The 13,811-nt window shown below is 46.5% G+C and overlaps 1 protein-coding gene across 2 annotated transcripts in view; it reads right to left on the bottom strand.

Moving 5' to 3' along the window:
* Window positions 1-13,811, bottom strand: part of OLFM3 (olfactomedin 3) — an 886,642-nt gene that overhangs the window by 405,807 nt on the left and 467,024 nt on the right. For both annotated transcript variants that reach the window (XM_069641559.1, XM_069641558.1), the window contains exon 2: window positions 13,370-13,516. In XM_069641559.1, the coding sequence (XP_069497660.1) occupies window positions 13,370-13,516 (147 nt within the window). The remainder of the gene's footprint in view (window positions 1-13,369; window positions 13,517-13,811) is intronic.

Below are 13,811 nucleotides of genomic sequence, written 5' to 3'. Positions count from 1 at the left end.
CCTTCAAGTCATTTCAGAATATAGTTTTACATTGTATCCATCTCTTAGCAAGTCTTTCCTTGGCCTCGTTTTATTTCATTTGTTCAGTTTTACACAAAGGTCTGGTGGTTTTAAAACGCCGGCTTTCTGATAGTGGTGAGTACTGGTAATGCAACCATTTTTGGGATTAAGAAAATGAATTCCCCACAGTTCTGAGTTGCTTTTTGGCAATCAGCATTGCCATTCCCAATGGTTTCAGGCTACTGTGTGTGTAGCCCAATGGTGGTTTTAGGCAGTGCCCTCCTGTGCTCACAACATAGGCAAAAATGGGTGGCAGCCTATTCTTCATGTTTTCCCTGTGCACTCTCTGGGGAGTTCTGGCCATCATGATGTTTTCCATGCCAGTACTGCACAGATTTATGGTAGGGCTTGGATGCATGGGTAAAAACATCCCACAAGCCCCCCCTCTTGCGATGGTCATTCTGCCCTTTCGCTGATGGAACTCGCAAGATCTGGGATGTTCGCCTCCTCTTCTTCCAATTCCATGGTTGGCACAGTTCAGCATCTTTTCCTCCCTCCAGTCGATCAATCAGTTCTCCTTGCTGGTCCTGATGGGAGGATTGGGCGGTACCCCGGGCCCCTCGGGTCTCTGCTCCCGGTCCCCGGTCGTCCTCCTTGGTCAGTCTCCATGGTTTCATCTCTCCTAGGATGATAAAGCAAAGCGGCAATACCTATTCGTAGACATTTCTTCACCACTATTAATGGTGTGGCGAACATATACATTTTATGAATCAGAAGATATGAACATATACATTTTCTTTTTTAAATTAGGAGACAAGAACATATATATATACAAGGATCACATAATTTTATATGCTATATGTGGAATATTTTAGGGTTGGAACTGAATTACTCTGGAGCGGCCCCCTCTGAGATTCCAGTGGATTCCTCCAGTTGTTGCAGAGTGTGCCTGGGATGGCAACACTTTAGCTGATTTATATGTACCCACTTGTCTTCCCCTTCCGCCAGAGTGCCTTTGGGGATGCAGATCTTATAGGCAACAGGGGAGATCTTGTCTATAATTTCAAAGGGTCCCTTCCATGTAGGCAAGAATTTTTGCTGTTTGGCCTAGTTCCTTTGGAAATTGTATAGATAGACCCGGTCCCCCACAGTATATTCCTTCCTAGTGGTCTTCAGGTCGTAGTGGGTTTTCATGCTATCAGCTGATCTTTCTAGATTCCGCTGAGCATAGGCAAAAGCATGTTGGAGGTGTTTCCTTAAATTCTCCACATACTCATGAGTTGTGGAGGCATTTATCAACGTTTGCTCTTGGGTTCTGTAGAGCAAATGCTGGGGAAGCACCATCTTGCGTCCGGTCATCAACTCAAATGGTGACATTTTAGTTGCAGATGAAGGGGTAAATCTGATGGCCATTAGGACCAGAGGTAATCGGACATCCCAACTTGGCCCAGAATCTGCCACAAACTTTTTTAATATGCTCACAATGGTTCGGTTGTATCTCTCCACTGTTCCAGAAGAAGCTGGCCTGTAAGGAATGTGTAGCTTCCTCTTAACCCCCAGTATCTCCCACATCTTTGTCATTACTTCACTGGTGAAGTGGCTACCTCTGTCTGACTCAATCCTTTGAGGTAGACCAAAACGGGAAAAGATGTGGTTAATCATCAGGTCAGCTGCTGTTTCTGCCTTGCAGTTTGGGGCTGGGAGACATTCCACCCACTTGGTAAACAAGCATGTAACGGTCAACATGTACTTGTTTCCTCTAGACGAGCGAATCACAGGGCCTACAAAGTCGATTTGCAAATCTGACCATGGCAGTGTCATCCCCCTCTTTTGGAGAGACGCATGGTGTGTGAGGGATGATGGCTGAAATTGTGCACACACAAGACACCCCTTCAAGTATTGGTCGAGGTCCTGCCGCATGTGTGGCCAGTATGCAACCTCTCTTAATATTTCCAGTGTTGTGTGAAACCCCCTATGACCGGCGGTGGCCGCATCATGGGCGTGACTTAACATCAGGCTTCAGAATGAGGTAGGAACCACCCACTGATCATGGCCAGCTTGGGATTTCCTTACCAACAAACCGTCTTGGATTCGGAACATTTTTGGACATTTCATCAACACTCTTAGGTCCTCTTTCCCAATGTAATCGGTATCCGTCAGGGGAAAGTTCTCAGAGTCCTCAAGGTGTTGGTAAAACTAACCAATAATTGGATCCCCCTTCTGAGCTGTAATTAAATCAGCATCCGGGGTCTCCTTACTCCATTGTGCAGTTGAAAGATCATTGTGAGCCTTTGTCTGGGACCTAGTGATGGCAGTGACCTGGATTTCCCCCAACAGGGACTCTATTTCAATTAGATCCCCTTGGATGGCCCCGGTTTTGGCCAGCTGATCAGCTAAGTCATTTCCAGTTTTGTCTGGTCCCTCTACTTTGGAATGACCCTTGATCTTTTTCCCGTAGATTTTCATCCCATTCGATGTGACCAGATCATCGATATTTTGGATTAACTTCCCATGTTTCAGGGGTTTGTTATTAGCGCATAACATGCCTCTGGTTTTCCAGTTGACCAGGTGCTCCACGAACCCATTCCGTACATAATCCGAATCTGTGATTATGACCAGTTCGTGGAGTTGATGCTGTACAGCAGTGAGGATGGCCTGATTCACAGCCATCAATTCTGCCACCTGACTACTTCGGGGACCAATTTTGTATCCAGCGGAGGGTTCTGGGAACTCCTTCAACCATGCATTCCCTACGCCAGCCACCAGTTCTTTCTCCCCGTCGTTGTCAACATGGTAAGAGCATCCATCCACATAGACAGTGGGCATTCCCTCACACTTGTCTTCTTCAAAGACTTTGTGTGGGGAATTAAGGTATGCCTCCATGTTGTCCTTGATTTTTAGACTTTCGTCCTCGAGACAGTTTTCTCTGGCACAATCATGCAAGTCAGCCAGACCTTGCGCGAGGGGACTCTTCTTGTTTTGGCCATATCTGACCTCCACAGGAAAGCCTTGCATTGACAGAATCCAGGAAGTAATTTGGGAATTACTCACATTTCCGGCCTGGATTCTATCACTTTGGAGATATTGCAGAGGCTGGTGTGGAGTCTCCACTATGATGTGTTCCACCTGGATAAACGGGCGGTAATTCTTCAATGCCCACACCGTTGCCAGGAGTGCCTTCTCACAATCGTTGAATTTTTCCTCCACAGAGGATAAAGTTTTGCTCGCATAGGAGATTACTTTATTGACCTTGTCATGTTTTTGGTATAATACTGCCGTCAAGCACGTATTAGAGAACCCCGTCTCGAGGAAGAACTCCTTGTTTCTTACAGGGTAAGCTAGGCAAGGCGCTTGTGGGAGGCTTCTTTTGAGTTGTCTTACTGCCTCGGATTGTTCTGGACCCCATTCCCACTTGACCCCCCCCTTCAAGAGATGAATCAGGGATCTAGTGATCTCTGCGTAGCCTTCAATGAACTTTCTGCTGTAATTAGTCAGTCCAAGGAGGCTCCTTAGTTCCCGCAGAGTTGTGGGGTCTTTCAGTTTCTGGAGTGCTTCCACTTTCTTTTCTTGGGGACAGAGACCCTGAGGAGTAATCTCATGCCCCAAGAAATTAACACGGGTTCTACACCACTGTGCTTTCTGAAAGGAAAGTTTTGCTCCGGCGGCCCTCAACTGTGTCAGAACATAACGGATCTCCGCTATGTGTTCCTCCATAGATGAACTTTTGATGAGGACATCATCTACATAAGCCAGGTTACCCCTCGCACCCAGGTCGGGCATGGCCTTATGTAGCAAAATGTTGAATTCATTGCCGGAGTTGAGGTATCCGAAGGGCTGCCGGGTCATGTGTACTGCTGGCCCCCAAAGGTAAAAGCCAGTTTGTACTGGTCCTCCCTACTGACAGGCACGGTCCAGTATCCATTGGTCAGGTCTATTGCTGTGAATACCTGTGACCCCTGAATCTGGGCCAGCCCTTGGTCAATGTAGGGCAGAGGCCATCGAGAAGTATGGACCCGTTTGTTGAGCTCCCTAAGGTCGGCGCAGAGTCTCCACTGGCCGTTTGGCTTCCATATTCCCAGCACCGGATTATTGAAAGTGCTGTGGACTGGACGGATTATTCCCCGGGACTCAAGGTTCTTAATTATTTCAGTAAGGGACTCCATGGATGCGAGGGGCAAGCGATATTTCTTCAAAAACACTGGAGTCATTCCAGGGTCCGTGGGAATTGTTGTGGTGTGGATGTCGGTGCGACCACAGTCATATGAGTCTACCGCGAAGAGATCTTGGAAATCCAAGAAAACTTGTTTCAACTTTTGCTTCTGTTCCAGAGTCACACAGGCGTCAGCTAGGTTGACCCTCTCTTCCACCATCTGCCTGAAGCCGGGAAAGACTTCTGGTTTGGCTATCTCAGCTGCCTCATCCAGCTGGGTGGAGAAGTCCCTGGTCAGAGTGCTGATTTGGACTGGAGGCTTCTGGTGGGAAAGGCAGCCCTCATGGACCTGGAAAATCACCTCATCCCTCCTGAAGTCACAAGTCACATCTTCCTTACCATAAGGGCAGGAAGTGTACACCAGGAAGTTCCCCCCATGCCGGGTGAAAATACTGTCTGGTGTTGTATTGTCATCACTGTCACTGTCAAAACAGTCCTTGGGGATTGGTCCTAACAGTTAATTTCCTAGATCAATGGAAAAATGTCGGTCATCAACCGCCATTCCAATAATGATGCCTGCGGCTAGAGTAATACTCTTTAAGTCGCTGTTATCCACCTCTATTGGAATGGTGTCATGTTCTATGTTGACGAATGGAGTTGGGTTTACCCCCAACCCTTGCTGTTGGAGAGAAGCATTTAGATGTATATAAGCATCAGGGTTTTTCAATTTTTGTCCTCTTTTAACTTTCACTTCCAGGGAGAATTGTCGGGTCCTTTCTGGGATGGTGACTTCCTCTTTGATCTGAATTTCAACTGCATAAGGTAGCAATTGAGCTGACCTAAATGCTTTTTCTGGATCATGAAAGCCCATGGGATTATCCGCTGATCGGGACCAAGCTTTGAAGTTTATTAGGTCCAAACTAATGGCAAAGCGATTGAGAATGTCACTGCCTAAGTAAAAGGCGGCAGTGACGTCTCGCACGACCCAACAATTATGGACTATGCTCTTGTTGCCAATGGAGATTTTGAGCATACACCTGCTTGGCAGGAGATGTTTGGAATTAGGTGCTTCCAGGTCCATTTCCCATTTGTCTATCAGTTTGAATGTGGGAATGGCTGGACCTTTTGGGAGTTGGCGGAACATGGCTTCGCTGATGAAGCTCTTACCGTTGTTCACACACACTCGAGCGAGAACAGAGTCCTTCCCATCATTTAACTGAACAGGGATGAACAACTGCTCTCCAATTTGCTGAATATCAGCCATGCTCTGAGCTGATTTCACATCTTTCTGGACAATATGAGTGGGAGTTTCTGATTGTGGATTAGTAAAGAATTTCAGGGTGTTTCCTTCCAGTGTGGAATACCACCTTAAACTGGAAGGAACGTTGATTTTCAGAAATAGAGAGGACCCCCCATCACCAGTCTGTTGTCCTACTGCTATTACTGTCACGTCTGGAGTTTGGTTGTTCTGGAAGTGAAATTCTACTTGGTCAGATTTTTGTTCAACCATGTGGCAGGTGCCGTTTAAACTAACATGGTTGACACTCTGTTTTAATTTTATTGGTCGGCTAGTCTGGGTCCAGAGGACCTTGTTTACACAATCTATTAGGAGTGACAACCTTCTCAGGAGGTCATTCCCTATTAAACAAGGGGTGCCCTCTGGAGTCACTACTATGACCGGGTGTTTCACCTTGTGTCGCCCAATTTTGATGTCCAAATCTGCAGTCCCCTCGACAGGAATTTCCTTCCCGTCAAAGTTCTGCAGTTGTCCAGGAAGAGAGGTGAGAGGAATACGGTAATTCTCCCCCCTTCCTGCATTTAGTTCACCAAAGGCCCTTTTGGACCGAAGGGTAGCTTGGGATCCAGTGTCCACCAGTGCCAAAATTGTACCCTGCCCCTGTACTTGTACCGGGGCATAATATCTTCCCTCCTTTTCCTCAAGGGGGCACAGATAATGCACATTTTTGGACAACTGGTGGGCTAACTTTCTGGTTTTGGACATTGCTAGCGAAGAGATTTGGGCAGAATTCTGTAGAGAGCCTGGGGAATCTGAAAGAAAAAGTTGGCAACTGGAAATGGTTTTGGGTTCTTGGCCACCCCCCCCTTTTTGGTGGCAGTCCTCAGGATCGGTTTGACCCACTGGATTTTGGTATTGTCGGTTTTGGGATGAGATGATGGGTGGCGGTAGCTCAGTCTCCACATCTCCCCAGTCTGAATTGGCATCCCTTGGGACCCATTTTTCCTTGGGAGGAGTTCCCCCATCTCTGAAGGAGAAGATCCTTTTCCCAGGATCTTCTGAGGATCCCTCTCCCTCAAATTGGAAGACCTGTACCTCCTCCACAAAGTGGGTCTGTTTGGGTCCTTTGTTTCTCCTACCTCCTCTCTGCTCCTTGGGTGGCAGACTTTCAGGGGTAGGAGATTTTGTTTACGGTTCCTGGTTTTCCAGGGGCTTTTTACAAGTTGGGAAGGAAGCTTCCTCCAAGGCTTTACACCCCCCTTCCCCTTGTGCCTCCTCCCTGGGAACCGGTGGGTTATCGGGGTACTGCCCCCGTCATTGTTCTGGAGCACCAGGTCCAGAGTTTGGGGCATTCTGCGGTGGCATGCTCATCTGAGGGTTCTGTTGAGCCCTCAGTATGTGACCCAGATCCCGTGCCATATTTTGGACCTGCCGCTCAAGTTGTGAAACCCGCTCAGGCTGATACGGGGCTTTATTTTCTCCCCTGGGCTGATCCCGGGAAGGGTAGCTATCCCTCCTCTGGTAGTACCCCTGGTTGGGAAGATTTTGGTACCCCTCCACCCTTGGCCTCCCCTCTCTCGGATTAGGTTGTCTGGGCTCAGGGAATTGGGGAAAGAAGGATGGATGATTTTGGGGGTGGAAATTGGGTGGATACCTGGGGAAAAAGTTCTGCCCAGGATTTGGAGAATTTCTGCCCTCCTGTGGGAAGTTGGGAGGGAAGTTCCCTGGGTTAGGTGCTTGGCTGGATCCCCCCCCTTGGGCTGGAGGAGTCCACACATAACCCAGGATTGGTCGGTTTCCCTTGTACCGGGTACTTACATAGTCAGGGAAGCGGGGGACCCCATTTGTGGGACTACCTCCTCGACTCCCTGTCTGTGACTGGCCCGAGGGCCTTCTGGGCTGTGAATTATTTGGTGCAGGCAGGTTTTTAGGCCCCCCCATCTCCAAATCTAAAACGGGGGCAACCTTTACCTCTGCCACCTTGGCAGCAGCAGGGGTGCTGTTGGTTTTGGGGTTTTTCGGCGCGTTATTTTTATTTTCGATTGGCTTCTGCACCTCATAGATCCGGGTAGCCTGTTCAATGACCCAGTCTAAAGATCTTTTCTCATGAAAATCTCTCACGAGCTGGGTCATTATGTATTTGGGTAAGGCATGGAAAAACGTATTGATAAATTCTCTGCTATCCGTGCGCACCCTTCTGGTGGTCTGCGCAAAAGCACGCTTTAATTCTTGCACAAACTCTTGTGGGGCCTGATCCTCCCACCATTGCAAATTGTAGGCTGCCTTGCTCGCCTCTTGAGGATTTCTGTGCACAGAAAAATGTTTCAAGATGGCCGCCCTGTATGTGGACCACCTTGAATGGTTTTGATCCTCCAGCCCCGCAAAGAAACTGGAGTATTCTGGTGAGAAGGTCCACTTTACATATTGAATACAGCTTTGGCTGTCCTTCAAATGGAAAGTCTCCATCATTTGCTCATAGAGCTCCAAGTGTTCCCAAACAGAATACTTGGCGTTCTTATGATAAGGCGTGATGACACTCCTTATTGCCTTTATTTGTTTCAATGGGTCCTTAAGCAAGGCCCTTTTTGCCTTATTGGCATTTTTGGTTCGGGTAACCCTGGTCCATTCATCCTCCGACTCAGAAGCGCTACTCCCAGAGGTGCCCGTCTGATCTTCCAGGTTTTCCCGGATTCTGCGAGCCTGGGAATGGCTGGCAGAATGTTGGGACCTGGTCTCCTGTGTCCTGTGACACTTAGAGGAGTCTTCAGATCCCTCCTTGCTACCAGGATTTGCTGGGTATTCCCCCCACTGACCTAACTGGGCAGAGGTTTTCAGGATGCCCTTAATGGGCCTACTCTCCTGGGGTTCCCCACTAAATTGCACTGTGCTTGGGTGCCCATACCCGGATGCCCGCCCATCCATTCCTGGAAGGTACTGGCCTATGAGCCCCATACTTCTAGCTGGATAGTAATCTGCCATCTCTGTGGCCCTGGGCTCATGTGCGCGAGGGGACATGGGGGTGGCAGAGTCCAGGGACTGGGAGAGATGAAGGCCTCTGGTACTAAGGCTCCTGAGGTTATGCTCAGGAGTTTCTCTTTCCCAGCGAACCTCATCTCTATCCGCCCCTGCTTCCTGTTGCAATGCAAGAGCCTGCGCTTTCAGTTCCTCAGTTAAGGCCTTACTAGACTCTATCAGTCTCTCCTGCCTGGCTACCTGTTGCTGGAGCCTATCATTGTGCTGACAGAGAGCCTCATTTTCTCTCTGTGCCTCCTGATTGATCCTGGAGTACTGGGCCAGTCTCTGCTGCAGGAGGGTTACCTCCTCAGTCCCATCCCTTCCGGCCTGCTCCTTTCTTGCCAGAGCATCCTCCACCCTCCTGGTGTGCTCTAACAAGTTCTGGTGTTCTATTTGGAGGTCACCCAGTCCCTGGAGGGCCAGGTGATTTTCTTCCATTTCCCTTTTTAAGTGGCAGACTTCCTGGCCTAAGGTATCCCTTTCCTGACTAAGAGCCTGCATCTGTGCCCCCAAGTCGCCCCTTTGCCTTTGGAAGGCACCAGCTTTCTGGCGCTCCTGGTCAAACTCTGCCTGGGTATCCAGGTCTTTCACAATCAGTTTATTGCTCTCTGCCTTCTCCCTATCTAGGTGGCTTTGCAGGGTGACTACCTGCTCGGCACATGCCCTATTGAAATCTAATTGTTGCTCCAGCTTTTTCTGGCTCTGCAGTAGGGAGTCCAAACCTTCTTGGTACTCCTTCTGCAAGGCCAGAAATCTGGTATCCTGGTCCGCCTTTTCCTGTTGCAGCACATCCATATCCTCCTTTATTTTAGTGATGTACTGTCTGCTGTCCTTTTCTGACTCCTGGCTCCTGAGCAGCCTCTGCTCAATGAGTCCAGAACGGATTGGGCCTTCTCTAACGCCATCTGTTGCCTATTTGCCAGATCTTGGCCTTCAGCACATTTGTCCTGCATGGCTCCCATATATAGATATAAATATGCCGCTATCCTGGCAATCTTATTATGTTCATCTTTGGCTTTAGGGGCCATATATAGTTCACTCAGTGCCACATGTAGGGGACCCTGATCTCCCCATATATCTGACCCTGTTTCAGTGACCTGTTGCGCGATTGCCTGCAACCAGACTGTTTGGTCCTGATGAGTCCACTCACCTCTCACAAATAGCTTATGTAAGAAGTGCTCTCTGGCTATTTTCATATCTACCAAGGTCGTCATTCTGGAATTTGAGTTCCTTCCTGACTTACAGAAGTTTGTATTTTATTTTGCAAAACAGACCGTTTCCTTAGAGCGTTCCTTTGAGGGATGGTTTCACAGTGTAAAACAGCGTGGTGATCTAACCGGATGTGTGTATCTGGTCAGTTGGCACACTGTATTAATCTGCACAAGTGGTAAATCTAACCCAGAATATCCCGGCTCCGAACCCCCACTTTTGTAAGCGATATTCAATCAACACTACAGCTAAGTCAATGCCTAGTCTGGGATGCTGAGGAAAACCCTTATTGATGTATTTTTATATCCAGTTTAGTACTCTGAATGACAACCCTTGTATAACACCCCCCTCTTAGAATCCCCCTGGCCCCACTGAGCCAAGAAGTAGGTTTGTTTTGCAAATTAAAAGGTTTATTTGAAAATTTAAACAATATATATATCACACTTCTATAAATAAATTGATAATGGATATTACACTTGTGAATATGAGCAGTAATCAGCAAGAGGTAACTATGAATAGGAACAGAAGAACAAGGTGGGAAAGAATGCTTTATATGGTTCAAGGAAACGCAAGGTGGAATAAAATGCAGTACAGAAATAACTTGTTATGATTTTAGCAAAAGGTAATATGATCACTTTTTCTTTTGACAATTCACTCCCCCCCTATGCAATACCAGAATGGAAGGAGAGCACACAGTCTTTAAGAATCCCAACAAATCACACTTTATAATGCAATACACAGTTCCAGTTCTCCCAGCAAGCTTAGGGAAAACAGGGATGAGTTTTAAACACAGGCGAATTACTTTAATGTGGTTTGCAAGGAAGTGAAAAGGTGCTAAAATTGCTTTTAATTCCCTCTAGAGGTTCAGGGTAGGTGATGGCTACTTTATATTAGTTCAGGCTCACTTTAGCGATGCTCTATGAGTTATTACCAAGTTGCAAACGGATTTTAACAAAAGAAAGAATGGAGCTGCTATTTTGACAAGTGGAGAAATTGAGCCAAAATCGCAAATCGCGGTAAATTTTGCGAGTGCGTAAATCGTGATTGCGCAATAATTATAAGGAGTAGGAAGTCGGTTCTAGGTTCGTTGGAAATCCTAGATTTTAGGCTTTCAGATGAAAGTTAAATGTCGTTCCTAGCCCAACCGGTTCCAGAGATACGGACGATTAAATAAAGGTAGTTTTTCAGATTTAAAGTAAACTCAAAATGACAGGTGACAGCTTGCAGCTGCAGAATTGACAGGTGACAGTTGTGCAGCTTTAAAATTGACAGATGACACGATTTCTCGGAGGCAGTTCTACTTAGGTTAAAATAGTTTGGATTAGATTATTTTAACTAAGAGATTGGTTCTGCACAGTTCTGCTAGGTACTCACAATATAAATTTGAACTAGGCCTCGTCACGGATCTGGTCAACACGTCCGGCTGCGGTTCTGTCTGCTCGGCGGGTCAATCAGGCACCGGTTCTGCTCACAGCGATCTGGGTCAGCTCTGCTCTGCTGGTCTAGCCTCTCTGGACTCTGGATGTAACACTGCTTTCTGGGTACTGCTACAGGTTCTTGCAAAAATGCTCGGCAAAACTTCAAACAGCTCGCCCGGCTGTTGAATAGTTTGGTTAGTTTTGAGGCCTGCTGAAGAGGATTCAGCTGGTGGATTCAGGCCTCTCTGCTACAAATTCTGGAGTTAATTTCTGCTACAGGTTCTGGAGATTGATGGATTTGAAGTCTGGATCTCTGGATTTGAAGTCGTTGGTCAGCATGCTCTGCAGCAAATGGAATTGAATGTCTCTACCTGTCCCAGCAGTCTCTTTTTATGTGTTTTGGAAAGTGGGTGTGTGCGTTGGTCATACCTAAACCTGCCCCTCTCACTTATCATTGGCCAATTCCTCCTCTCTCCCTTGATTGGGGGAAGGAAATGTGAGTTAGGGTGATGCTGTAGGTTTTATGGTCAGAGGAACCTCCCCTTGTCAGATTGCACACAAATCTATTTCTGACCCAAATACATAGTTATCTATGTACCATTTTTCTAATATTATAGGTCCAGTTAACATATTTTCTGTAGCACCAAACCATCCGATCCGTGTCTTTGTACGATGTCGTGTCCACTGATGACAGAATTCTCCCCTTTTCATCCAGATAACGACCTCTAAACCTTTCCAGATTTTACACAAATGTGCACCAGGGATATGGGTTATAGATTTTTAACATGCATACATTTGGAGTGAGACCCTATTTTCCGCTAGCAACCCCCCAGAATACACCACAGGGTCCTAACGCCTCTTAAAATGTTCACAGAAAAATCCCAAAAATAATGACATTACTTATATAATTCTGACAAGTCCGCACTATGAGTTATCTATCTTTTTAAAATTATGCTCTGGTCAAAAAGGGGTGTGGCTTCCCACATCACAGGGTGGAATAACTGGTTTATCCACTTCCCCCAAGCCAGCTTGTTCACAGAGGCACAGCTGCCCCCAGTTTCTCCCAAGAGGAAGCTATTTTACGACGCCCCCAATATAACCTTTGCCTGAGTCCAGGACAGGCCTTTGTTCAACTCCCTGTAGTCCCCAGCTGCCACTCCCCTTTCAATCAACAGGGCCATGTGACCTCAGGATGCAGCCAGGCCTGGCAGCCAGGCCTGGGAACACAGCTGTTGATCCAGTTTCAACTCCTGTCGGGGGTAGTTGTCAGGCAGAATTCAGTTTCATTAAGCCAGGTTTCAGCTAAATGTCACTTTTTGTTCCCAGTTTTCTACATTCAAATCAAACTGACAATTTTTACATATACAATAAATAATTACTTCCTTCAAGTCATTTCAGAATATAGTTTTACATTGTATCCACCTCTTAGCAAGTCTTTCCTTGGCCTGGTTTTGTTTCATTTGTTCAGTTTTACACAAAGGTCTGGTGGTTTTAAAACGCCGGCTTTCTGATAGTGGTGAGTACTGGTAATGCAACCATTTTTGGGATTAAGAAAATGAATTCCCCACAGTTCTGAGTTGCTTTTTGGCAATCAGCATTGCCATTCCCAATGGTTTCAGGCAACTGTGTGTGTAGCCCAATGGTGGTTTTAGGCAGTGCCCTCCTGTGCTCACAACATAGGCAAAAATGGGTGGCAGTCTATTCTTCATGTTTTCCCTGTGCACTCTCTGGGGAGTTCTGGCCATCATGATGTTTTCCATGCCAGTACTGCACAGTTTTATGGTAGGGCTTGGATGCATGGGTAAAAACATCCCACAACGATCAAGAAACAACATTGTTGAAATTAAAATTCGATCATGGCGTGCATTAGCAAGTATACATTATAAATTCATACATTCATAATTCATATTTCATACATTCTAAATTCATGCTGGTAAGATAGCTCAGCAGGTTGAGCGCTCACTGCTGTGATCTGAGCGTGATCTGCAGGTCGCAGGTTCGAATCCCGGCAAGGCCAACTCAGCCTTTCATCCTTCCGAGGTCGATAAATGAGTACCAATTTCGGTTCGGTGATATTGTATGCAAATATGTGCTCTGTAAAGCGCTTTGGATTAAGGCACTATTTAAATAACACATCATTAAGATTAAATTGTTTGACTGCCATCCAAAAATGTTCCCCTGTTTTGAACGCCACCACTTTGAAATTTCTACTTAGAAAAGCAGGACAGAGCACAAACATGCCCCATGCAGCAGTAGCAGAACAAATCAAATAAGTGCACAAATGTAGTTAATATGTAACCACTAAACAATGATACATGAGTCTACATATGAGGAACTCACCTTCTCGAGTAATTGTTTCAGCTGTTTGCTTTTGGCATCTCTGGAACACAGATTTTGCTCCGGTGCCACAACAGTGCAAATACATCTGCCATCGGAATCCTGAGCTGAACTGTACACTTGCCAACCTTCCTTTGGGCTTACCTGCGTCTGTGTAAGGAGATAAAAACAAAATGATCAAAGATGTGGAGCAGACATTACTTGAACTTCTATTCCAAACGTTTCTCCACTAAACATTATTTTAGTAGTTTTGAAACTCATTAACTATGGGACAAGGAGGATAGCTCAGGGGCAACATGCTCGCCTTGGAAGCAAGACAACATGGAGCAACACATGTTCGATCCCTGGGTCTGCGCTTAGAAACCTCTGGGTATTAAGTGTGTTATAAATAACCTATCATATCATATCATATCACCTCATGCTTGTGATAAAGGGTGCTGCAGAA

Source organism: Ambystoma mexicanum, chromosome 1q, assembly GCF_040938575.1.
Source record: "Ambystoma mexicanum isolate Mex_15411 chromosome 1q, UKY_AmexF1_1, whole genome shotgun sequence".
Lineage (NCBI taxonomy): Eukaryota > Metazoa > Chordata > Amphibia > Caudata > Ambystomatidae > Ambystoma > Ambystoma mexicanum.
The sequence above is the reverse complement of the archived record's forward strand: the minus strand, read 5'-3'. Positions and strand labels throughout refer to the sequence as shown.